Raw genomic sequence first — 27,671 nt, 5'->3', positions numbered from 1 at the left:
CTGAGCTAAGCGGCCATCCCTGATCTTAACTTTTTCATGGCTGAAGTGGTTAAAGGACAGTGGGTGTTGTAAATGGGGAGATGAAAGGGCACAGGAATTAGTCTGAGTTTGAATCCCAGCTTTTTCACCCACCGGCTGTGTGACTTTGGGCAAGCAACCTAACCTCCCTGTGTTTCTGGTTCCTCAGTTGTAAAAGAATTGTAAGGATTTCCTTAAAAGATAAGCATAGGACCTAGACCAATAGCCAGGACTAGACTAGTTACGTTGGTGATGATCACCTCTGCCCCGCCCGGGGACAGGCACCATTTCCCTCCCTCTGTGCTAGCGAGGAGCTCCCAGTGGGCTCTGGCTTTCCCTTGTGCAGCAGTGACCACAGGCCTGGGATGTGTTTATCACCTGCCTTCCTCATTACTCTCCAAAGTCCATGGAGGCAGGGTCGGCGTCTGTTCTATGCACCCCCCACACCTCCTTACTGAACAGAGGCGTCTCTGATACATAATAGGCACTCCAGAGATACCTGTTGAAGGGATGAATAAATTGCGAATAAAGGCAACATTCATTTAAAAATCAAATAAAAATGGAAATTTGTGGTGATTCATGCTTTTTGCCATGTGGGGCCATTTGTTCATGGAGTGAAATTTATTGAGTGACTACTGTGTGCCTAGAACTCTGCTAAATGCTAAAAACTAAGGATGAAGACAATGCAATCTGGTACCCCTGGCCTTAAATTTATGCCTCAGAAAGGACACTGAAGGTAAAATCCAGTTCACACTTGAGGAAAATTTATAAACCTATTAAGGTTTACAGTGTTACCATACTTCCATTTAGATGACATCAGCTGCAATAATCTGGTAGCATGATATCAGTCAATATTTAGTACTCCCCCGTTCATCATAGGCTTGCCACAAAAAATCTTATGTGACCTCTTTTTCCCACCTCCACTGTCACCACCCCAGTCCAGGCCACAGCCCTCTCATGCCTGAGATGCTAAAACAGACCCGGTTGCCCTACTTCTGTCCTACACTGAGTATCATGAGTCATATTTTCACAGTAAAATCAGATTTTATCACTCTCCTGCTCAAAACCACCCAAGGGCTTCTTACTACATTTTAAATGTATGGAAACTACTGGAGCTCTAATCCAGGGGTCTGCAAATTTATGCTGTAAAGGGCCAGGTAAAGAATACATACACATACATACACACACACACACATTCATTTTTAAAAATATATATTTAAATATGTATGTATATTTATATTTTTAGGTAGTATATATTTTTTGGCTTTGTGGGACATATAGTCTCTGTCCCAGCTCCTCAACTCTAACAACATTGTGCGAAAACAGCCATAGTCAATGCGTAAGCATTGCTCATGTTTCAATGGGAATGGCTGTGTCCCAATAAAACTTTATTAACTTTATTGAAAGATGCAGACAGTGGGACAGATTGGGCTTGTGTCCCATTGCTTGCTGACTTCTATTCAAAATGATCTTGCACTTGCACGTCTCCTTGAACTCACCCGGCGATCTTCTTTTCGCTGCCATTCTCTCACCACACTGGCCTCTTCTTTGTCTCTCCCTCTGCCATTGCTCCCTCGGAGCTTTGCACTCTCTGATCCCTCTGCCTGGAACACCCTTGCTCAATACCTTTACATCTCACTGGTCTCAGCTTAACTGTCATCTCTGAGGAGGTCATTCTATCACATCCTGTTGTTCTATATTCTCCAAAGGACTTAAACGATCTTGTGTATTCATTTCATTGTCGATTATCCTTGTCCCTCCAGTAAAACGCAAATGTCGTTGGAGTCCTAAGTGGTCTTGACCACTGCTATATCTCCAGCACTTAGCACAGTATCTGGCTCCTAGAGGCTGCACAATAAATATTTGTTGAATGATTTTGCTGACTGAAACGGTCATCAGGAAACGATGTGAAGTAAGAGCATCCCTGAAATTATAACCGTTAAACGCCACTGTGGACCTGCCACTCTGTTTCACTCGTCGGTCGCACTAGACATTCCTGGACGATTCGGAGTGGGTCCTCAGGTATCAGGGATGAATTTTAGCGGCAGCGGCGTCGGCCGTATTCTGTGCCATAACAACTCAAGGACTTTTTCAGTGTCACGTTGCAGGTGCTCCATTGTCACCTGATTTCCATTTTGGCTGGAAACTCCCATCAGGTTTACACTTTCATAAGGTTGTAGAATCGCTAAGTTTCTAAAGCTACCAATGCTTCTTTACCCTCCCTCCACTTGTGAATTTAATTTGAATTAATTAATACATTTTTATTATTTTACTTTTCAATATTTGAGGTCACAAGTCCTCCTCTCTCCTAAATGGAGAGTGACAGAGGGATGGCTTCCAGCTTGAGTCTAATGTATATCCAACACATGGGTGGGGCAGGACTGCCAAGGGTTCGAGTTTTACAGGGGCCTAATCTCCACACACAGGAGCCTAGCTTTCCAGCTCACCAGGTTATCCGCAGTCAGTGCCTAGGATGTGAAGGTCTGGCGTGAAGGAACATGAGAATGGACGACTGGCAGAGGGGAAATAGGCGCATAGGCTGGCCAGGAACAAAGACTTCACAATTAGAGAGAAGAGGGATTCAAAACAGCAATGTGGCATCTGTCTTTTGAGTTGGTCTCCAACCCCACGGGCTCCTATATGAACTGAAGTGGAGAGAGGATTATGGATGAAAATGAGAGGAGCTGTTTTTCAAAGTTACCTGCATTAAAGATGAGATACACAATTCTATGGGTTGGGTTATCTTTTTAACAGAAGAAAGGGGTGCAGGCATTCTCCCCTCTGTCACTAAGCTCTGTGATATCTGGAAGGCAGCAGGGGACCAGCACCAGTGGGTATAATATATGAAATGGTGTCCATCAGAGAGGGGGCAGGGTATAAAGGATGGAAAAACGTAGTGGCTATGATAAGTTTTTGATTGGCTTCGTTTGGAGCCTCTGTAAGACATCACCTGGGAACCCCCATACATGGGTAGGAGAAACTGGGCAGAGATTCAGTTTCTTGACCAAAGTTCAGGTAACTCAACACTTTTGACACACTTTATTTCTGGAATTTTTCCCTTTGAGAAGGGGTCTCTGATCGGATTATACAACTCTTACATAAATTTCACTTATGATCAACTGCACTAGAGTGATTTACACCATAATTCAAGCACTGCCTAATCCATTCTGAATGACACTGCAGCATGCTAACACCATCTGTTCCCAGGCGATATCCAGAGCAAGTCAGTTCACAGCCTACAGATACAGTTAGAGAAGTGACCACAGAAACTTGGAGATACTGTGAATAATCCAGAAAAGCAAAAATAAATGAAAATGTCCACCAGTATGCTCAGATGTGAATGCAAAGACTATTGTGTCTTCATGCATGAACTTAGCCAAGATACAAATATAATCCTCTGATTAGAAGCATCACCCCCAAATTCATTAGACTGTAATAAGCATATTCTCTAACTCATCATTCTCATTTGCATGTATTTATCCTAAAGAAATTGTCAGGCAAGTAGGAAGCATGTGTTCTCTCCTGTAGAATTGATTATAAGTACGAAAAAGTGAGAACAACTTAAATCACCAGGGGATTGGCTAACTAGATGATGGTAGATCCACATACTAGCTGTTTAAAACAATGATATAGCTTGATGTTTACTGATTTTCAAAAATGTCCATAGGACCCTGCAGAGTGAAGAAAGTGAGTCACAGGAAAGAATGTAGAGCCTTATTTCTGTAAAACTGTGCCTGTGCATCCCTGTGGGTACAGACCCGCAGAGAGAGCCCTGGAACCAAGATGGCAGCCGTGCTTTTCTCTGGATAATGAGATTTGAGGATGATTGTGCTCTTTCACTTAAAAAAAGCTGAATTGGGCCGGCCGAGTGACTCAGCTTGTTAAGAGCTTGCTTGGGAGCACCAGCTCTGAGCAGCAGGGCTGCGGTTCGGATCCCACATTGAGGGCCAGTGATGCTCGCCCTCTACAGCTAAGATGATGAACAACAGCTCAACCTGGAGCTGGGCTGCCGTGAGTCACCGGCGACGGCGTAGGCTGCAGTGGGGCTGCAGTGGCTGCTGTGAGCTACGTGAGTGGCTAGCAGCCAGTGTGAGCATCCAGCAGCCGGTGTGAGCTGCCGGGAGCCGCAGTGAGCAGCTGACCAATGACCGGCGACCGATTGCCTCACCCGGGAAGAGCACAATGATCATACCAACATGGGCCAGTGACGCAAAGTCCTCCACAACTAGACTGAAGAACAAAAAAAAACCCACAGCAATTTGTCTACCTGTCTGTTCCCCTTCCCCGATTCCCCAACGCTGTTCCCCTCCCCCCAATTCCCCAATAAAATCTTAAAAAAAAAAGCTGAATTACTTTGTTTTTAAAATAAATATATCTGCTTAAGGAATCAACCAACCAACCACCCACCCAACCAACCAAACAAAAAAAACAAAAAAATGCAAAATAACCATGTGCCTAATATCCCAGAACACCATGGGATTGGCCCGGATAGTTAAGAATGGAAGAAACTACAATGTAAGAGTCCAAAAATGCCAGCGAAGGAACACTGGACAGTCGGTGGATCGAAAAGCCACTCCGCAGTTACAGTAAGAAGTAAACAAGTGACAAGAAAAGGGACTTTGCTTCTAGGTCATACCAACAAACTGAGGATTTATACTGAGCTAGGCCTCAAATGTCAACTGTCCAATATCACAACCACCTCTATTTAGACCAAACTGTCTTGGAAAATAGCAACTGCCAAGCAAAGCTGAGCTCTCAGGACAGCCATTTGTCCCAAAGGCCACTGGATTGGCTGCTTTTCCTCAGGCTGGCATGGTAGGACCTGTTTAAAAATTCAAGTAACTGAGTCTTGAAGAATGGAAAGGCAGGTGGATCCCAGAGGAAAAACAAAGGTCAAAGCCAGCACTTTCCTCACAGCACCTGGTCAGGGAGCCTGGATTCCATGCCTCCTCGGATCCTGCATCCTGTGTGGGTACCTTGTAGCACTCCCCACATTTCAACTCTTGTTCATTTGTTGCCAGTCTCCCTGCGTGGCTATGTATGCCAGGAGGGAATAGCGGCATCTGGCAGGCCAACAGCTATGCCCTCGTAGCTTAGAATAGTGCTGGTACAGAGTAGATGCTCAATAATAGGACTGGGAAAAAAAATAAAGGGTGCAAGGGAGGAAGTAAGGGAGTGCAAGCCTCTCCGAAGTTACAACATGAGGATGTAGCGGCTCATCTCTCTTCTCTTCAACAGCCTCAGGAAGACGTGTGGGCACACAGCTCAGCAACGGGCATCTCGAAGAGTCAGAACAGGCGCCTCTGGGTCCTGATCCTCAATTACAGAGAAAGACTAACAGCACACCCGTCTTTCTCAGTCATGAAGTTTGGGGACTGGGATATTCCTCCCATTACCTTTTCCCCCTCACATCTCTCAGAGCTGCCCCACCTGTCCAGGTGGTCGGTGCCATTCTCCCAGCTGCCCCTGCTGACATTCATGGTGGCCAAAAGCATGGAGGGAAGAGCTGAGGCCAGCCCAACAGCAAGCTCCCACACCTCGCTGGAAGTCTGTTCCTGAGCTGCTGAAACCCAGTTTGCTCATTTTCAAAGCTGGCTGAAAGTATCCGGGAGTCAAAAGTCCCTCTGGGGACAGCTCTGATGGGCGCGGGGGATGGGTATCCCAGCTCCCCAAGCCCAGGGATGACATAATGCTAATATGTGTGTTTTATGTCATTTCCTAGACCTCCTCCCCACCTCGAGGGATCAAGCTTACAACTGCCCACTCTGGTAGCTGGCTTACTGTGGTATTTCAGGTCTGCTGGCTTCCCTTCCCTGTAGCGCTCCTCACCTGGTATCCTGCACCTCTCAGGTAAACCATACGCCCTCCATCCTCATCTCAGGGTCTGTTTCTGGAGGAAGCCCTACACACCATTTCTCATGGTTAGCCCTTTTCAAAGGTGCCCAGAGGACTACCCGTGGCAAAACCCTGGGCACTGGGGATTGGTGCCAGCCGGCACTGTGGGGCCCTGGCATGTGTGCCCTCTCTCCCCTACTCATAAGGTCTTGGCATGCCTCAAGCATTCATAAAACACCAGACACCACAGAGTTCTGGCTGGGCCCACGGAGCAGCCAGGGCCGGGACTTGGTCCCATATATCAATGCCTTGTGACTCCACGAAAGGAACAGCTTATCATATGCAAAGTCTGAAGACCATCATTCTCTGTTGATCTTCCTTCATCCAGTAATGATTCCACAAAATATTACCTAGGAGTTTACTGCTGAGCAGCTGAAAACGGTCTCCTGTCTACACATACAGAAAAATACAGGTGACCTTCCTCCGTGATAGATTGGGGCTGACGGCATCCAGGTACACTGGAACGTGAAAATGATACTTGAAGTTTGTGGGGAGATGAATGTTCTTTCACACAAACTGCATGTCCTTTTGCCTTTCCTTTCCTAAGGGGTACGCTGCCGGGATAATAAGAATTGTAGCATTAACGATACATTGGCGTTTATGTTTACCATGTTCTAAGCACTGAGTAAAGCACATTGTCTCATTTAGTCCTTGCATATACAACAGATCTATACAATAGTTCTCTGGGGTAGGTGCTATTATACACCCACCCCCTCTACAGACAAGGTGATTGAGGCTTCTAGAAGGTTCAGTAACCTGCCTGAGGTCTTAGCTTGTTAAGGAGCTGGGCAGAGCATCAAATCCAGCTCTAGGCTACAATGCTATGTGCAGGAACAGCCACATCATTTGTAGGGCTCAGTGCCAAATGAAAATTTAGGACTCTTTGCTCAACAATTATTAAGAATTTTAAGATGGTGATGGCAAAGCATAATACCAGCCATGGGGCCCTTCTGAGCATGGGGCCCTTTGGATCATGGGGCTGTGGGAGGCTAGACAGGTCACGTTCCATGACACTGGCCCTGGTGATGGGGACTCAGAAAGAGGGGGAGTGAGAGAGGACAAGGGTCCCCATGTTTAACACTGTTCAACCCTAGAGACTGAGTGGCAGCTCACACGTATTAAAAGTAATTCAATGGGCCTGATATTTGGTCACAGGGCTGGCTACTTTTTGTCAGAAACTAAATCAGTTCATCTGATAGAACTGCATAAATATTTCCCCCGAGCCTGCAAAGAGTCTGTGGTGAAGAATGTGAGAGAAGGTGGCCAACCCCAGCATGGTACGTGGGAAAGAGCCTGTGCCCTGAAGCCCGAGGTATAACCACAGGTTCTGGCTCATCCACCAGCTTGTGACCTTGGGCAAGTTCCCGGGCCTCTCTGAGGTTCAGTGTTCTCAGATGTATGATGGGGAAAATGGTATCCGCTTTTCAGGGTAGGAAACAGCATAGCAGAGGAAATGATACAGTGTATAGAAAGGTCTTAGAACACAGTGGGTGCTCATTAAATGATACAGTAGCTCCATGGCTCTTTTCACCATGAAGTTGGTGGGACAGTTGAAAGAGCACATGATCTGAAGGTGGATGATACAGGTTGAGTCCTGAGCACTGCTCTCCCACCACCTATTATTTCTGTGAAGTGGGCAAAGTCACTGAATTCTTTCCAGGGTCAGCAGCCCATTCTGGAAACTGGACCAGCACATGTCTACAACACGGAGGATGTTATGAGCTCCAAGTGATCAGGGCGTTATGGAATAAAAGGGGTAATCGTTTCTACAGTGGGCTTGTTGTGATAACTTATAAGTGGTTCAGGTTGGGGGTGGGGGACTGGAAAAGAAATGCCATGCCTGAGCTCTCCTACAGGGAGCTAAGTCATCTAAGCGATTCTCTCTCTCAAAGTTTTGCACAACATTTCCACATTCCTAACCCAAAACATGACTGACTCTATTCCAATGCCTGCTTTTTAGTCAAACCAAGAAGCTGTTGAAAAAGAAAACAATGATTCGGGCCAAATTCCACATTGCTGGAAGCAGCTACTCCGTACCGATATCCAAGCCTTTATGTAATTTTACAGGGTAATTCCAAGAATACATAGAAGTTTGAGATGGTTCATGTTTTGCCGGAAATGCGTCCACCCTAACCCATTTGCTTTGCGCTTTAAGAAATTCAACATACATAAAGGATTCCATTTTTCTTTGCAAACATGACATGCATATAAAACAATAAAATCTGAAATTCTTTCCGAAACTTGAAGGAAGGGCAAAGTGGGAGGAAAATTAGACATCGTCTAATCATATACATACCTAATGTACAAAAATATGCACATGCTCGCAGCCGCCTCAAATGTCACCGTTGTCATTTACATTTAGAACACTTTTCCAGCCCATCTTGAATTCTAGTCACTCGTGTACAGTGCCAGGGTACCACAGATGGAAGCCAAGACTCATGTCTCTGCTCCGCTCAAACTCCAGCCTCTGTAACAGCATTCCCCATTGGCTCTCCTAACTTGTTCTGAATATTAGCTCATTTAAGATGTCTGTAAACATCAATCCCAAATCCCAGGGTCATTCTCACCAGAAGCCATGTCTTCTTCATAGCAGCCTCCTGAGAGGTATCATGGGGGGCAGTTCTGCCCTGAAGTGATTTGATTCCCCAGCACCTGCCCACTTTCCATCTTTCCATGCCTGTGATCACTCTGCCTCCACCTGCTCCCCAAAATGCCCTCTGGCACACACGGGGGATTCCCTCTCCTTTTACAGACCCATTCAAATCTCAGACGGGAGAGGGTCTCCTGCCCCTGGGGATCTGATGAAGTACATAGACACCCAGCTCCTTGACGCGGAAGGGAGGTTTTAGGCACCTTGCATGCAGTTATTCACCTGGTTGTCTAGGCAGGTTACCATGACAACACTTCCAGAGCCTCATGTATCTACATGTTATTGATACATCCCATCAATTCAGCCAAGGGGGGAAAAACAACCAGCCAAAGCAGTGCGCCAGCTTCCAGCTCCCGTCTGCCCTGCTGAGTGACTCTTTTACTTATTTGTTTTGGCATAATCTAGACACAGCCACAGTGATGCGCTTAATACGACGCTTTCTCACTCAAAAACAGTTTAAAGCTTAAAATCAAAGTCTGGCCTTATAATAGGGAATTTTCTACTTTGTTCTTCACTCTCACAAGCATTATACTGAGGGGTGACTTCTGCTGCTGGTCACAGAATGCTTTAATTAGCAATGGATTGGGCCAGAAAAGGGAGCTGTAACTTGTGAAAAGCTTCTCTGACAGAAAGGTTAAATGTGGGCAAAAGGTCAAAGGAGCTCTGTGGAAACTGCATCGTTTCCATAACAGTAGGCACAAGAACTTCCAGAGAGAGAGAAATAAAATGTCTTGCCTCCGGCCCTTGGACTGAAGACAAAGGTTTCTCCATGCACATCTTCTAAGGAAAGGGGGAAAAAAAAGTCCACCTGATTTTTCCAAAATGATTCTAATTAACAGGCAGTTATGAAAAAAAAGAACAGAGGAGCTGGCAGTGGGGACCTTACTTTTCTTCACAGCTCTGCTGTACCATGCAGTTCATTCAGCCTTGGGCCCCCACAAGGGGCATGATTTGCATAATGTCCAACATGAACCGCACATTGAAGGCTTAGCTGTCAGTCATCCTTGAAGGATCACCTTCAGAGACCAGGGGAGATCTTTTCATAGCTTGCAACACCCCAGTCATGTTCTGAGCTGCATCTTTCCAGCTCTTGCTTCTCTCCAGGGCAATAACATGTCTGTGATAATGCATACCAACACCAAGTTGAAGTGGGAATCAAAGTCTCTAGAGTCTCCAAAGCTCAGAGTATGGCACTTCCCAAGCCCCGATACTGACGATAAGCCAACTCAACATACCTGTAGGTGATCCTTCCATGACGTGGCCAATGTAGGGGCCTTCTTGAAAGATGGGTCGGTTGTCATTCTGATCAATCACGATGACTTCCAGAGGGACTGGCCCCTCAAGGGTTCTGCCGTTGGCATCAGTGGTCTCCACAAACAACTATTAGAATAAGGAGATTGGGGTAGAGATGGTATTAATTCATTATGAAGATTGAAATCAGGTTCTCTGGAGAAAACAGGTTATATCAGCAATTTTGTGAGCCCTTAGGCAATCTTCAAACTTTGGTCTCAATGGGTAGTCACTGGGAATGGAATAGAAACTAAACATTAGAGAATAAAAGACACAGAGCAATTCACGTTAGGTTCCCCTTGGGAAATTTACAATTCATTCATCAATCTGCAATGCAAGTGCAGAAGGAAGAAAGGAAGGAAGGAAGGAAGGGAGGAAAGAACAGAGAAGGTGGGAGGGGGGAGAGAGAGAGAGACAGAGAGAGAGAGAATGAGAATACTGGCAATCAGCCATAGCTGAGAAAATGTGCTTACATTGTTTCTATTTTTCCAGCATCATTATGCTTACAAGGAATGTTATGCTAATAAAAATAATTGACTAAGCAGTTATGAACAGATTACATTAAGAAATAACTGAAAGTGTTTATGGCAATGTTTAGTAGAAATTCAGGTTGTTAAGTATGTATAGAGAGCTTTCCTGAGGCAAGGAAGGCATCATTTGCTGGGGTCTTGAATGAGACCCCAGGATTTCTGTCCACCAGACCCTTATGATCTATGGGGAAATTTCATATTTCCATGAAACACTTCCATACAGAAAAAACTACCCTTGGATCTCAAGGAGGAAGAAACTGGGCATAAAGACACCAGCTTTATTGTTTGCCATGGAAGCAGGGAATTAGGTCATGACATTTTCAGGGGATCACAGTAACCTTACACTTTCATTTTCTGAGCCTAATTCAGCTTTGCTTTAGCTTGGCAGTGACCGTATCGCTTCTCCTTGGATATCAGTGGTAGCCCCTGCATTGGAAGTGTGGCAGAGTATTTCAGTCAGAAAAGGGTCCTTATAGTTGGGATCCTTGGGAAAGGGCTTCTGCAGCTGGAATCCCAGTGGAACATTAAAAACACCCATTATTTGGAAGAATAACCAATATTGTCTGGTGTTTAACTAGGCTCTTTACTCTATTAACTTACTTGAACCTCACAGTAGCCCTATCGCTCTTTTGTGAGAGGGGAATGGAAGAAGATAGAGGTAATGAGGTAGAATCTAGATTTGACCCCATGAGGTCAGCCTCCAGAGTTTACATTTTAACCAATATAAACAATGTTTCTAAAGCACTTAATGCCCGTCACACAATATGTCCCAAGAATACTAGCTGCTGCTACTGTTGCTGTTATTGTTATCAACACTATCATAAAAACTAGCCCAAATTAGGAAAATGAAAGAGAAACGCTTTAGTGACAAAGCAGCACAGGAGAAGTGGTGTCCTAAACTGGTACCCTCCCTTTTGGGAAAGTAGCATGACAAAATTCAACAAAAGCCATGAAGTACTCTTACACTTTGTTCCATTTGGATACTGCTCCTGGTTCTATCTGAGTTAGGTTTTACTACATATATGGAAACATTCACTGTAGTGTTATTTCTAGTAATGTCCACTCAACGTCCAGTGAAAGGCGGCGGACTAGTTGAATGGATGTTTGGGAAACAACATGCTAGAATACAACCATTAGGTAAAATCATTATTAAACCTATTGATCTACTTAGAGCATTATGTGAGAATACACAAAAACAGCATCACGCCTATGTCACATACACATATGGAATTTGAACTTAGTAAGCAAAAATGATACCAGGTATACTTGGGGAGAGGAATATATTTTTCATTTTTTTCTTTAACATTACTTTATCCTTTCACTAACAAAGTCACACACACTTTGACTTCTGGGGCAGATAAAATAATGCATTAATTAATGCATTATTACCTTAATTAATAAGAAACTAAGGGGGCAGAGCCTTTTAACATCGGCACACAAAGGAAATCTTAAAGAGAGTTCACTTTTATACTTTCACGCTGCCTTTTAAAGCTACTATGAGAATATTGCTAAACAAAGGAAATTAAAACAAAGCCTTGGGGGAATTTCATGCAATAATGGAGGTCTGGCCTTTTGTCCTCCTTCCAAAATAGCCAAAGACTTGACTACAACTTAACCAAAAAATCCCATGTCTAAAGACAACACATATCTTGAATCTGAATCTTAAGCTTCCCGTTTTGTGCCCATACATGGAGGGCATGGAGAGACCAAAGAAAGAGGCAGACCACTCCAGATTGGTAGGTGGCAAGTTTAATGAGCAAGGGAGTTACATACAAGGCTTGTCTTGGGTGACCGCAAGACAAGTAGATCTCCGTGCCCATCTACCAGAATCTTAAAAGTTTATGCTTTTAAGATTTAACTGGAGTCAGTTTCATATACTGTCTAGTTGGCCTTAATAACACCTTGCTTGCTCAAGGCTGTATGCTTGAAAACAGCTCCCACTGTGGGAATAATGAGTATAATGGATATTCCGAGGACAGGGCATAGGGTGAGGGGTCTTTGTCTGCCCGGGTTCAACCCGTAGGTCAACCAGTGGTCACAGCCTCTTGATGACCTCTTCCAACCCTTCTACATTCTACAAGACTTAGGCTGTAGAAGAAGCCACAAGCAGGCTAAAGGAAGAGAACTCATATGACCAAATATGCAAATATATTAGAACTGGGAGGGGTAGACTCCAGATCCATCTTAACTGAATGGAAAGACAAAGAGACACTAAAAGGATATCATTGATTCGGATGCATGAAAAACATTAAGCTGAATCTTATAAAACCAATTGTATAAGTAGACCACCTGATAGCATTTTCTGTTATAATGCTTCCCAGAGTTTGACTCCTGGATTTTTTAGTGGAAAACAATATTGTTAGAAGCTAAGGCCTCTGGAACAGTATTTTAAAAAAGCAAAATGCTCTTAAGGGACATTTATTAATTTTAAAGTCAATGTAACAAAAATTCATTGAGTACTTACTACATGTCAGTCTCTACATGGAGTAACCCATCTGTGGGATATCCATTTGTTAACAGAAAAGGCATTTTGGCGTGAAGAGACAGATGACAAGCAATGTAAAGTACATGGATAATTTCAGTTACAGATAAAGGATATGTAGAGATGAGACAGGTTGCTATATTAAAGCTATATTGTCTAATATGGCAGCCACTAGCCGCATGTGGCTATCTAAATTTAAATTAAATAAAGCTAAATACAATAAAAGTCCAGTTCCTCAGTTGCACTAGATATATTCAAGAGCTCAACAGCCCCATAGAGACAGTGGCTGCCATATTAGACAATGCAGATACGGGATCTTTCCGCCATTGCAGAGCTCAATTGGACTCTAAAGCATAGGGCTGCAGTGCGTGTGTGCACGTGTGTGTGTGTGTGTGTGTGTGTGTGTGTGTGTGTGAGAGAGAGAGAGAGAGAGAGAGACAGAGAGAGAGAGACAGAGAGACAGAGAGAGAGAAGGGGAAGTACCTATTTTAGATAAAATAATTAAAAAGACTATATGCAACCCTCAGGCTCTGCCCAGAACCTACTTCTTGCTGAAGGACCATCTCATCTGAGACTTGAACAACACGAAAGCAGAAGGAGTTTACCATGCAAAAATGCACAGAGGAGATCTAGACAGCAGAAAGAGCAAATGTAAAGGTTCCAGGCTTGGCATTATATTAGGGATGGTATTGGAACAAGATCAAGTCCACTAATGGGGGCCCCTCCATTCCAATGGAGTAGCTGAGATTTATCCTGCTGTGACACCCTTTGCATAAACACCTTGGGCAAAGTGAAACAAGAAGGCTGATTCTCTGTGAATTGCTGGGTAAGCAGAGAGGAGGGAGGGAAAATGAGTCGGGCTTGTTCCTCACAAAGGAAAACAGAGTAGACTGAATAAAATACCGAATAGGAAATGCCAGTGCTTTAGTAAGTAGTCTATGCATTTTTCAAAAGGCATATTATAATAACGACATGGATGGAAATTAAGCCTATCGATATGCATGAAGACGTTATTAGTAAATGCTGCTCTATCTACCTACCCGATCACTTACTTCAAGACATCTGACATTCTAGTGAGTTTTCATAACTGTCTCACATGAAGGTCAGGTCCTCAGTTTGCGAATGCCAAACTTTCTGACACAGGGCTCTTACTTTTCACAGGATACCTGCAGGATCAGGGAATAAATGTTCAAGAATGTTCTTGCCTTCCTTCCTACTTAATTGAAATACTGAAAACACACATATCCTCAGTCTGAAGAGACTGGAACACTGTTTGTTTGCTTGTTTTAAGTCGTAAGGTGTATTCTAGGGGCTGTGTTTCAGGCCCCAGAAACAAAACAAATTGGAGTGCATCCAAAGGGAGGCATCCTAATGCCTGTGCTTTATGTTTGAAGTGAGACGCCAATTAGTAGAAACCTACCGCGAGAAAAACAAACAGGCAGCCATTGGCGGAAAACAACGGAATAATTGCTCCAAGGAAATGGAAATCAACCCGCTTTCTCACTGACTATTTCCCTACCACCTTCTAGGACTTGAGGGATTCTATTCTCAGTTTGCGGGGTAGATCTTCTTGGGAGTAATGAGGAGTGACATCTAAAAAGGCCTACTGTGGAACCAGAAAGAGAGAAGATGCTCAGTAAATTAGCTCTAGAAACAGTTGCCCAAGTTTCTTGTACAAGGTGGTGCCTAATAACGTATTCCATGGCAAGTGGCCTTAAAAAGTTGTGCATTGGACCCACCTCTGTGTTGTCTATTCAGAGTGCATCATGGGGCCGGCAGCACTGGACTCTTGGGGGAGCAGGTTAGAAAAGCAGGCCCTCAAGCCTTGCCCAGAACCTGTTGAGGCAGCCCCTGCACTTTATCCCATCTCCAGGGGATTCAGGTTGATGTTAATGTCTGTGCACTGCTGCACAGTGACATAGGGATTGGAGGTGGAAACCCAAGGGCCTTGGAAAGCTTGGAAATGCATTCCCAGGTCCAGGTGCATGCAAATTGCGTCCAAATGGAAGGCAGAGTCGTACCATCTGCTAGGAACCCAGTGCATTGCACTTGGACTCATTCGTGACCCCCAAACACACAGGCTGGGAAGGGTGTTTTCTGTGGCTCAGTCTAGAGGAGGCTTTGCACAGACACACAGATATGCGCATATACAAACACACACATTCACACACCTAACATACAAATACAAAGACACAAAAAAACATGCAAACACACACCACACACATAACACACACACACAGATATGAAACATATGTAGGTGCATCTTTCATATAAATCAATTTTTCCATTCTTCTGGTCTTTGACTATGCATCATGAACACTTCAAGTTTTACTCTATCTGATCGCTTTCTGTAAAGTTGTCAAACAGAAAGTAGGGAGAAGAGAATTGCTTACTAATTGAAATGTGAAAAGTTGGTCCTGGAGGTGGGAGCCTCACAGGGGGTGGAGCAGGGGCGTGGGGGGCACTGAACTGCCTTGGCCATGGAATGACTTTCGGATCCCAGCCCTGCAGTATTCTCCCCCATTAAGACAGAATACCCTGGGAGGGCTAACTGGTTAAGTGTCATCATTTAGAGGGCCCAGGGGTCACCCAGGGAACTTGTTAGGAATGTAGCTTATACCAGCACTTTGAGAGATGTGTTAGGGGTCTTGCCCATACTGCAGAAAGCCCATCCTGGAAGGGAGATAGAGAGAGCACGGGCATTGGGAATGATGGAGGGGAGCCCAGCTGAGGGGGCGCACTTCCTGAGAGCCTGAGTAGAGAGCTCAGAGGAGCTGTGGAGTGAGCAGTGGTCCTGGATTTGGGGGACAATGTTCAGTCCTCCTGGGGTACCGGATCGGGGCTGTGAGCAAGGCACACACCTCTCTGCACCTCAGTTTCTGTGTTATTACTAAGAGCCTCCCCCAGCAGCCTCATTGGCCCTTGGTGCAGGCTACGTAAAAATAACACGGGAAAGCGCCTGCTGTAAAGCGGGTGCTGAAGTTGAACCCAATGCTTACTGCCCGGTTTTCAAAGGGCCAGCTTCAGGCTTCACTAGAGAAGGCAGAACTAGTATACATTTAACATGATGTAATTAAAATATTCTTAAAAGGCGTTATAGGAGGCGAGGATTTTTGAGGAACTAGAAAGTACGATAAATGCAGTTGCATATTTATCATTTTGCTCTAACCTTTGTCCAGAAGGTGGTCCCTGTCCCAGGGGCCACAGTGGAAACTCTGAAGCCGTCCTCTTCCTCACATGAAGACTTCTCTCCTGTCCCTCGCCACTCTGTTAACAAGTCCTGTCTACACTCCTGCATCTCTGAAATCCACCCTTTTCCACTTCCATCATCACCTCCTGAGATTAGCTTCTGTCACCTCTCACCAGGGCCCCTGCCACAGGCACCTAATGCGTGTCCCTGTCACCACTGCTGACTGCCACAGTCTGTTCTCTAATGGGCTTTGTGATGGTTAATTGAATGCATCAACTTGACTGGCCCTGGTGTGCCCAAACATCGTATCTGCATGTGTCTGTGACGGTGTTTCCAGATGAGATTGACGTTTCAATCAGTGGACTCAGTAAAATAGATCACCCTCCCCCACGTTGGGTGCAGATCATCCAATCAATTGAGGACCTGAATAGAACAAAAGGCACCGGAAGAAGCCACTGGCTCGTTTTTTTCTTCCTGCCGGACTGAGCTGGGACATCAATCTTCTCCTGCTCTCAAGGCTCCTGCTTCTCAGGCCTTCAGACCCAGACTAGAAACCACGCCATTGGCGTCCCTGGTTCTCAGGCCTGCGGACTCGGACTGAATTCCACCTCCAGCTTCTAGATGGCGGATTGTGGGTCGTCTCAGCCTCCATAATTGTGTGAGTAGATTCCTTATGACAAATCTCTTTATATAAATATGTACATTTATATATCTTCATTTTATATATTTACATTATTTATATGTTTATGCTTTAATTTTTACAACATTTATATGTCTCCCATAAATTGGTAGTTACAAAATAGGCACGGGGATGTAAAGTACATCATAGGGAATATAGCCAATGATATGGTAATAACTATGTATAGTGCCAGGTGAGTATTAGACTAGTCAGGGGGACCAGTTCTTAAATTATATGCTTAAATTATATAACCAGTCTGCTGTACACCTGAAATGAATATAAAGTAATGCTGAATGTTAACTGTAATTGAAAAATTTAAAAAGGTGGGAAAAGGTGAAGGGAAATAAGAGGTTCAAATTTCCACGTATTAAACAAATAAGTCCTGGGGACGTGATGTACAGCATAGGAAATATAGTCAACAATATTGTGATAGCGTGGTACAGTGTCAGATGGTTGCTGGACTTATGGGGATAACTTCTTTATGTCTATAAATGTTGAACCACTGTGGTATACCCCTGAAACTGATATGCTGTTGTATGTTAGCTATATTTTTTAAATAAAGTTTAAAAAAAACATTCCTATATCTCCTATTGGTTCTGTTTCTCTGGGGGAACACTGGCTAATACAGGATTCCAGGGTATTTTTTCAAAATTTTAATTTCTTTATGCCACCCCATGATGGACACCTCCCAATCATTTTTCATGACTCTTAGGATGAACAACACTTTCTTCTACTTTATAATTTGACCCCAGCCCACTTCTCCAAACTCATTCCATGTCATGAGATCCCCTTTTTTCCTTATTATCAAGCCACACTGATCTTTTTTTGATTCTTCCAACTCATTCCACTCTTACCAACACAGTTATTGTCCCACGAGACCCTCCTAACAGGCATGTGCTTCCTGTCATCTGTCCCCTCTTAGCCCCTATTCCTCCTTCACATCTCAGCTCAGATTGCGCTGGCAGAGAAGGTCCTCACTGCCCCTCCAGACTAGCTAGGGCGTCCCTGTTTCCACTCCCATAGTACCAATATCTTGCCTTCCTAACATTTTTCATAATATGTCATTGCTTATTAACTTGTATGTCAATTCAGTTCATGTTTGCGTCTCTGTGTGGCCCGAGGAAGGCAGAGCTGTTGCCCATCAGCAAACCCCCCAAGTGGACACCCAATGTCCGGCACATAACAGGCACCTGATTTCACATTCAGTGCACAAAGCCCTCTGCTGAAGAGCTAATGCCTCTTTCAGAGAGCGGAGTCCAAAGTTTTGGCTTCAGCTTTGGCCATCTGTCCTTTCTCTCCATCCCTGGCACATGAGAGCTGACAGTCCCAATCCCCCGGACCGACGGCCAGTTGACTCTCTGTGCTGTCTTAATTCATGAACAACTGGGGTACACAATACCTAAGCACACTCAATAGATCACTTTCTTTTTAAGAGAAGGGAACTAATATTTGTTTGGTGTTCAATGTCTGGGCTTTTTATGCATTGACTCATTGGGCTCAAACCAACTTGGAGAAACTCGCACCACGGCAAAACTCAGAGAAACTGAACTACCTGCTCATTTGTGAGTTTGCTGGATCCAAATTTAGGTCTGACTCCAAAATTCATGCTTTCTTCCATTATGCTCTTATTGGCTAAATATGTTTTCATGGACTTTTCTTACATTTCTGTTTCCGTCTCCTTAATAAGTGTGTCATTTACTTAATCGTTTTGCTTTACATTGATTGCTGTTTCACTGTCACCTCACATGAGGCAAAATTATCCATTAATTGGGGGGTGTGGTGAGCTCATCATAAATTTTTCCTAACACACTTGAAAAACACTGTGAGCTCTGTGTATCCTATAACTCCCTGACACACATGACAGGTTGGGGGATGTTACAGTATCTGCCTGGCCACAACATGTTCCCTTTTGGGAACATGACTTTCTGAAAAGTAAATTACAAAAGTTGTCCTTATACATTTAGCTCTCAAATGACATGGTGAATAGGATGGGGAGGGGAACAGGGCATGCAAATCACCCCTAATCTGTTGAAAGCAAACATCCTTTATCCAAAGGCGGAGACATGAAGGTGCTGCATGGATGTGAGCTAATCACTCCCCTTTGGGGGCCAGGGGAGGTGGGCAGCAGGTCAGTATTGCTGATCACCTGAGTCTTGTGTATAGGAGGAGGGGGAGACTTGACCTCTGAAATAGGGAGGAGGTAACAAGAAACCACAGAGCCAGAGTGGAAGCTAAGCTGCCAGAGTAGCTTTCACGAAAGCATGAGTGTGGGGTCCCCTTGGCCATCCTTCCCAGCCTCCCAGCACCTAGGTTCCTCTATTCTACTTCCACATCTCGGGGGTATCTCCACTAGAGGTGCAAACTGTTAAGTCACAACTGATGACTCTTCAAACCAACTAATGCACCATAAAAATGGAGATGGACTGTACACAATTCATAGACAAAAATCCTTTAAAAAACAAAACAAAACAGGGACATCATGAACCAAATGACAAAGCAAGCACAAGCACAGTGGCCTTCAGCACCACAACGAACGATTAACATCTTGCCCCTCATTTGGCTCGTCTTCGCATCTGCTTATGAAAGACACAATTTAGTCAGACAAAATTTGACGCTGTGATCTAACCCAGAGGGATGAACTGATGAAAAACAAAATGTGCTACAAGGTTTTTTGGGTGAAGGCCAAAATGAAGAAGCTGCTCTTAAAAGCCAGTATTTTTTTATAATCTGAGATGACCCAGGCAACATATGTCAAACTTGGATCAATGGAATAAGAGATAAAGCATGACACGCACAGTCTATAGACTCATGAGTCATTTTGAAATAAAACAATTTAGAAAACACTTCGACCTGTTTGAACCCTGATGATTCTACTGTGGGCCAAATACTCAAATGAAATGAGAGAGAGAGAGAGAGAGAGAGAGAGAGAGAGAGAGAGAGAGAGAGAGAGAGAGAGAGAGAGAGAATTACTTATTTGAGATGATGTAGTTATTAATAGCTGGTTGTCAGTATATTGTGTGTGTGCACGCGTACTTTTCAGCCACATGTTTTCTGATTACATACAATGAAGAGAATATATGAGCTATTACTCTAACATGATGTGACTCAGTTTCTCATTTGGACATAGATAAGATGTCTCCTACCCAAATGACTGTGTTCCCTCCAAGTTACCACTTTGGGACACCGTCTCCTGACATGGATGCTATGATTTGCACCATCTCTGAAATGATTCTTTAGGAGCTTCTATTGGGCCAGTTCAACAGTCACAAACAAAGATGGGTCTCATTCCTTTCATTCCAAATATCATATTTTGCAAAAGAGAATAGTTGTAACGCTAGAAATACAAAACGATAACTGAATGTTCACTGTGCGCAATTTAGAGGTACACACAGGCCTAACAAATACTGGACGTCTCCAGTTAAACATGACTGTCTGTTCAGGCATAGAGACTCACACAAAACCTTGAAATACATATGAAAAGATGCCAATATTTGTCTGCACAGTGGACAAAGATAAAGGAAAGATGAGAGCCAAAGACTGTGAAAGTGCTGTGGCATAAGCACCAGGTTCTGTGCTAGTAGAAATTCAACTTGCTATAGTCTTCCCGGAAGATGGTTTGGAAGTATGTCTTGAGAAACCTCAAAGGTGTTCACAGCTTAGAAACAAAAAAATCTGTAAAGATTTGGTATAAATAAAGAAGCCCACAGGGCTTTTCATGCAAGTATGCTCTGAGGAGTTTATTTATAACAGATGATCTCTAAAGGCTGAGAGAGGTTGGACGATTTTTTAAAACAGTTATTTTCTACTCTGGAAGTAATGTTTGTTGTGATAAGAAAAAGAAAATGATAAAACTAATCCTAACTTATTTGATTAATGTGAAACTTAAATTGCCCTTACTTTTTGCCTCTGAGTTCTTACATTTTAATTAATATAGTATCATATTCATTTATTATAGGCTCCTTTGGCAGAGACTTATGTATTCTGCATGTAAATGAGAATATACTCGTGACCCAATTAGATCATAAACAACTCAAAGGCAGGGACACTATTTTCTAGGTATTCCTTCTATACCTAATTAAGTGCCTTGAATAAAGAAAGCATTGATAAATGTTTTTATTGAGTTTTTGTTTGCAATTCTCCCAGCCTCCCCATCTCCCAGCATCTCACGAAGATCTGAACAAGGCTTCTCTACCAAAGACACCCTCATTGATCACTGAAATTACACTTGACTTTGAATCAGAAAGCCTATCTTTCGGTTTCAGCTCTGCTGCCTATAGAGTGGCTGGGTTGGCAAAATCTTCCCAAAGATTTTTAAGTCCTCATTCTGGAACCCATAGGTATGTTAGGTCACATGGTCAAGGGGAATTAAGGTTGCAGATGCAGCTAAGGCTACTGATCTGCTAACCTTAAAAATAGAGAGTTTAGCCTAGGTTATCTGGATGGGTCCAAATGTCATCACAGGGATCCTTGAGAGAAAAAGAGAGAGAACAAAGCCTGAGAAATGCCACTGGGGAAGAGACTTGAGCAGCCACTGCTGGCTTTGAAGTCGGAGGCAGAGGCCATGAGCTCAGGGGTGTGAGCAGATGCTAGAAAAGGCAGGGATCCTTCTCTCCAGCCTCCAGGAAGAAATGCAGGCTTGTTGGCACATTGATTTTAGCCCAGTGAGATCCATGGTGGACTCTAAACCTATAGAAGTGCAAGAGAACAAATGTGTGTTGTTTTGTGTCACTGCCTTTGTGGTAACTTGTTACAGCAGCCATTGGAAATTAATACAGTGTCCACATAATCTATTGTTCAAGCTGGAATACATTTTAGATTGTAAGGTGGGACTATGAACAATTAAGCTCAAACAACAGGTGCCTACCAAGGTTGTCCCAGGCACACCCGGCCACATGGTGATGCTGTCTTATCAGGTGACTTCGGCTGCCCCATATCAGTTTGCACATGTAACAAAGTTGTTTAGAACACTACTCTCTCATTTCTTTTTTCTTGGTTAAAAAAATAAAAAAAGATAAATGAGCACGTGTAGCACAATTCCTAGCACACAGGGAATTCTACACAGAGGTTTGTTAGGTTAGAGGAGGGGTCCATGACTTGGGCACTCATTCACTCCCAATAGACCTTTATTTAGACTTCTGTAAAGCTGGATGTAGTACCCTCGATTCAATTCCTATTTATCAGTCATTACCCTTTCGAAATTGCTTTTCTATTGCCAGAATCCAGATTTCTCTTTGACGCCAATCACGGCATTTCAAGTTAGTTTTCTCAGCTTTATTCATTTGCCAAAGTTGAATTTCATTATGAACCAGCTCCTGAAGAGTTCCCAGGGAAAAGATACTTTTGGCCTTCTGTAATATTTCTCCACCTTCATTTACACAACTCTGTGTGTGTAATCTCCCCCTCGATGGACTGGATGTAGTGTTTACCGCTCTCTCTAAAAACAACCGAAGGGGCAATCAAAGTTTCATACTTGTTAGATTATGAATTAAAGATTTTGACACTATTATCAAATGTTCTTTGAAAACTGCTTAGATCTATAGTATTTCCTTTGTCAACTGGAAGTCTTACTTTTAAAGTCTGTTTTTCCCCAAACATAATGAAAACATTGTTTCCCTTATGTATGCATGCTCACAACCACACTGGACTTTGAGGGCATTTTCTATTTAACTTTTGATTAATAATTAATTAATAAGTAGCTTTAATTATGTGGAAGAAATCTATGTAGATATTCAAAATAATTTTATTTAAGCAGCTTGGGTAAAGTCTTAGTGAATATCTTCTACCCCCAAGAGGGGCAGAGGCTGAAAATTTTAATTGGTGCACATAAAATTTATATAAATCATGCCAATGGCTGTTGGAATTATGCCAGATTCATTAAGGATATGTACAAGGGCTAAGGGAATTTTTGTACAAAAATGAGACATATAGTACTTTGGAAAACAAAGCTGTAGGATAAAATTTCCGAGGATTTTATTTTCATTTGTTCTTCTTCCTCTCCAAAAGTGAAATTCAGAGGAAAAGAATGAAATGCAATACTTTTTCTTTTACTGACCCAAAGTCATTTTGTGAAGTATTAAGATGTGTTTTACAAAACATGCTCTTCAAAAATTAAGGTTGATATATAAAAATTTAAAGTATAGCCTATAAATTCCAGGTGGATTAAAGTATTTGGACAAAAAAAGCCATTGAATATTTATGAATAGAGTAGGGAAGGCCTTTCTAAACCAATAGTAAAGGCATAACTTATGTGAATTATTGAGAGATTAAACTATTTAAGTGCATATTTTTATAGGACTAAAATAAACAGAAACCTGAGAAAAATATTTATACTATATAAAACAGAGGTTTACTATACTGAATATAAAAAGAGCTGGTTAAAAATCAATAGAGAAAAAAAACACCAAAATTAGCAAAACAAAACAAAAAAGCAATTAAAATTAAAATTAAAATGAGTTAGCTTTTTGCTTATAAGATTGCCATAATAATTAGAAAAACCTACTAGTCAGTATTTGCCAAACTTGTGAGGAAAAAAATCCCATACATTACAGATGATATTAAAACATCTTTCTGAAATGTAATTGGTCAATATGCATTAAGCCTTGAAAACATGTAGTTCTACTTGTAGAACTTTAGCTTAGGGGCTATACATGTGTACGGGGGCAAAACGTGTTTAGTAGCAGGTATATTCATTTCAATATTACTTAAAAATAAAAAAATTACAAAAAACACCATGTTCTAACAGAATGTTGATGAAATAAACTACAGCATGTGCATATGGTAGAATATTACATTACAGAAACACTTTAGGGAATAGAAAAATATATTAATGGTATGGTGTTCATGGTATGAAAATATCTGATTGCAAAATAGTATGCACTATAAATGCAATTTTGAAAAACAGACAAAGGCATTATACTGTTAAGATTATACTAAAATATTAATAGTGGTTTTATTGCAGGTGATTTTTTATTTTGCTTCTCTACACGTTCCTAGATTTTCGATAATGGGCATTATGCTAATTTTAGAGTTAAAAAGAATCTATAAAATTTACCTTAAAATTGCAGCTTATTCAGACAATGACTACAGACTGGCTACAGTTTATCACAAGTTGGGGGACTATAGGAGTCGGCTAAGCTTTAGGATATCTAAAGTCGCTCAGTGTTGATGATTAATGAGATGAGCAAACATTAGGTATGTCAGAGGTCGCCTGTATTATAGGAGGATTCAGAGTGGCTGGCTTTTTCAGTCTATGTGGGTCTCTCTGATTTTTGGTTAAAAAAGAATCTCATGCACTCGGCAGCATTTTGTAATATGGAACTTGGTCTCATCAGCTTTATTTTCTGAACCGTCACTGTTGTCAGTGTCTCCTTTTTCTCTCTCTGATAAATTCTGAGAACCATGAAAGAGCTGAGGTTCCAGGCGTAGAACTTTATAGATTCAGGGAGACTGGGCTTCAAGTCCCAATTTTACTCCTTATCAACTCTGTGATTTTTAAACCTACTCAGCGGTTACCTTCTTAGACTCTCAACATCCTCATCTTTAAAATGGGAGAGTGGGCTCTAGCAGGGTTGCTATGAGGTGAAATACATGATGGTTGTAAAGCATTTTGCAAAACATCTGGCTTATAACCAGTGCTAAATAAATGCTAGCTGCCAGTATCCTGAAAGTATTTTGTGAAGCGAGAAAACAATGGCTACAATGTTCCACTCCTGATTAGGGCTCACAATCTCAAGCATCTAAGGAAAGTCTTTGATATGTTGGAGAAGCTGTCGCTCGGAAGCTGAAGCTCCGTTAGCATCAGGAAGAAAGATCAGCCTGTTGGTGCCCAGTCCCCTGTTCCGATCTCCCAGATCTGTCCTTCCTGCCCTGCTCCCACCCTGTTCCAGAACCAGTGCCCAACTCCAGACCTACCCTCTGGGGACTTAGCTCCGAGGTGACCTCATGGTTTTCCTGGCCTGCATCGAACATCAGTTCTCCATCTCTGCTGTACTGGTCCCATTGACTGGGCTCTGGGCTGCCCTACTCCTGGGTCCACTGAGCACTTTGGGTGAATCCCTCAGCACTTGCCTCAATCCCTACTCTAGTTTCTCCTTTGGAACAATGCCGAGGATTCCTTGCCCTTCCAAGTATGACTTGATGAATCTCCCTTTCCAGACTGGGTCCCCTCTTTCAGGGGCACGCTCTCACCGCAAGGGCAGTGAGGGAAATGCTTTCTTCTTAAATTAAACTGTTTATTCTGACACAGTTTTTTTTTATTTTTTTATTTTTTTTATTCACACACCAGTGTAGGAAGTCACAGAGATGCCATCTACTGCCCAAGTTTCCCCCAAAGGTAACACCTTGCAAAGCTAGAGCACAGTACTGCAAGCCAGGCACTGACGTCCATATAGTCCCGAGTCTTATTCAGATTTCCTATTTTATTTGTACTCGTGTGTGTGTGTGTGTGTGTGTGTGTGTGTGTGTGTGTGTATTTAGTTCTCTGCTTATATCCATCACCTCAATCAAGACACAGAATGGTTCCATTTTCAAAAGTGTCTCTTAGGTTGGAGAACGATGCTTTCAAAATTTTATCTTGTAGCCCACTTCTGGGTGTACACGCGAAAGAAGTAAAAGCAGGGTCTACAAGAGATATTTGCACACCTATGTCCCGAGCAGCACTATTCACAATTGTCAAGAAGTGGAAGCAACCCAAGTGTCCATCAACACATAAATGGATAAAGAAAACATGGTGCATGTGTACAACGGGATATTAGTCTGCCTTAAAGAGGAAGGGAACTTGCCATATGCCACAACATGGATGAACCTCAAGGACATTATGTTAAGTAAAAGAAGCCAGTCACAAAAAGGCAAATACAGTACGAGTCCACTTATATGAAATACCTGAAAGGGTCAAACGCATAGAAACAGAGAGGAGGATGGTGGCTATTAGGGGCTGAGGGGAGAGGGAAAGGGGAATTGCTACTTAATTGGCATAGAGTTTCAGATTTGTAAGATGAAAAAACTCTGGAGGTCTGTTTCACATCCAATATAATTAACATTACTGAACTGTACACTAAAAATAGTTAACTAAAAATAGTTAAGATGGAAAATTTTATGTTATGTGCTTTTTTTTTAATCACCATTAAAAAAAAGTCTTTAATTTGCATGGGAATCACCTGGAAACTTGAGGAATGCAGATTCCTGGGACCCAGCCCCCAGGAATTCAAGGAGGTTCTCTGTGGGGCTTGGGAATCTCTGTGTTAAATCACCCCAAGTAATGCTGATGCAATGGCCCAAAGATTGCACTTTGGGAAAACCCGCTCTGGGGTAGCTCACGGCTCCTCATTTTATCAAACGGCAGATGCTAAGACCCGACAGAGACTGTCCCTGGTTGGGGCAGCTTGAGTAGCGGGGCACAGGTCTGACAAACATAGTTATGGTGCATAAGACCCTTGTGGGAATGAGTGATGCCAATAATGCGACCACCGGGCTTTCATTAATGCCAGTATGCAGCTGAGCCATCCCCTTTTATCTTTCACATTTTCTTCCTTAAGCATTTCAAACTAAGACACTGTCTTGGTAAGAGAGGAGTCAGCATCAGCTCCCAGGTGAATGGCAGAAGAGTTACTGCATCGAAGCCGCTGGTGCCCAGTGATCTGATGCTGCTCAATCCTCTTTACCCATGTCAAGCTCATCCACTGATGGGACCTGTCGGCTCTGCCTTCTGTATCTTGAATCTGACCAGCTCTCCCAGTCTGTTGGTTTCCCTCTTGGCTAAGCCACCGTCCCTCACACATTACTATGAGTCTCTCAGTTGCCCTCTCTGCTCCCACTCTGGCACCCACACCCTGTTCATCATAGAGATTTCCAGGTTATCTTAACAAATGCAATTGGACCTTCCATCCTTCTCCTTCCCAACCATCTCACACCAATTTTATCCTAAGTCCTCACTGAGGCTTATAAGTCCTTGACATGAACCTTGGATTTGTCCTTGACCACATCGTCCATCACGCCCCCAGCATCGTTCCAGTCCAGCCGTGTCCTCCCTGGTGTTCTTCAAACCTGCTAAGTTAATTTCCATCTCAGGATCTTGAAAGTCATTCTTCCCTGGCGTATCATGCTCTTTTCCAAGGCGTTTTCACGGCTCGCTCCTTCATTTCATTCATGTCTTTCCTCCAAACAGAGGCGTTCCTTAACTACTTGATCAAAAACAGTCATCCCTCCATCGGTGCCCATCCCTTACCCTTACGTTGTCCGCACAGGTCTTGCAGCTATTTCTTTAATGTCTGCCCTCCCTGCTGGAATGTAAGCCCATGAGGACAGCAAAGTGGCCTGTCTTCCTCCCACAGCACAAACAGTGCCTTTCATACCGTAGGTTTTCAATAAATGTAATGAATAAACAATAGATGAGCCAAGGGCTTTGATTTATAGGGAAGTCTCTTTATTTTGCTACCGGACAGATCAATAGACAAGAAAGAAGTGACACCTGTCTTTTGAGAATTCCCTGAGGGCGAACCCAGCTAACAGATAGTGCATGAAGGATTCAACAAAAGCACACTCTGCCTATTTCAGAGGCAGAAACCAAGTTCAGTGAAGCTGTTGTAGCTGTCTAAAGTGTGAAAACATCCTTTACATGGGATTATTCACTGTTTGGCGATGACGGATCACATGTGATTTTGTTCTGACACACATATTACTAATAAGCATATTTAAATGAAAGAAAATAAAGGAAGTGGAACTTAATACAAATTCTAGTTCACCAAAGTGATCCCATCTGTCCCAGCCTTTATAAATGAGGCAATACGAGTTATAGGAATGAACTCATATTTTTTACATAAATCCCCCTTTGCCATTCTTATAACCCTAGCTCAGCATCAATTCTCCAATTTTTTTTTTTTACCTGCTCACAAAAATGCCTCAAACAGCTAGACACGACTGTGTCATGATCAGACGCATTC

At 42.9% G+C, this 27,671-nt stretch overlaps 1 protein-coding gene across 1 annotated transcript in view; it reads right to left on the bottom strand.

The window, feature by feature from the left end:
• The window catches only part of CDH13 (cadherin 13), a 1,116,573-nt gene that overhangs the window by 425,184 nt on the left and 663,718 nt on the right, over positions 1-27,671 (bottom strand). Inside the window, exon 6 of the mRNA XM_019634915.1 lies at positions 9,799-9,943. Coding sequence (XP_019490460.1) covers positions 9,799-9,943 — 145 coding nt within the window. The remainder of the gene's footprint in view (positions 1-9,798; positions 9,944-27,671) is intronic.

This window comes from Hipposideros armiger, unplaced genomic scaffold (genome assembly GCF_001890085.2).
Source record: "Hipposideros armiger isolate ML-2016 unplaced genomic scaffold, ASM189008v1 scaffold_19, whole genome shotgun sequence".
In the NCBI taxonomy this organism is placed as follows: Eukaryota; Metazoa; Chordata; class Mammalia; order Chiroptera; family Hipposideridae; genus Hipposideros; species Hipposideros armiger.
This window is presented reverse-complemented; position numbering and strand designations above follow the sequence as displayed.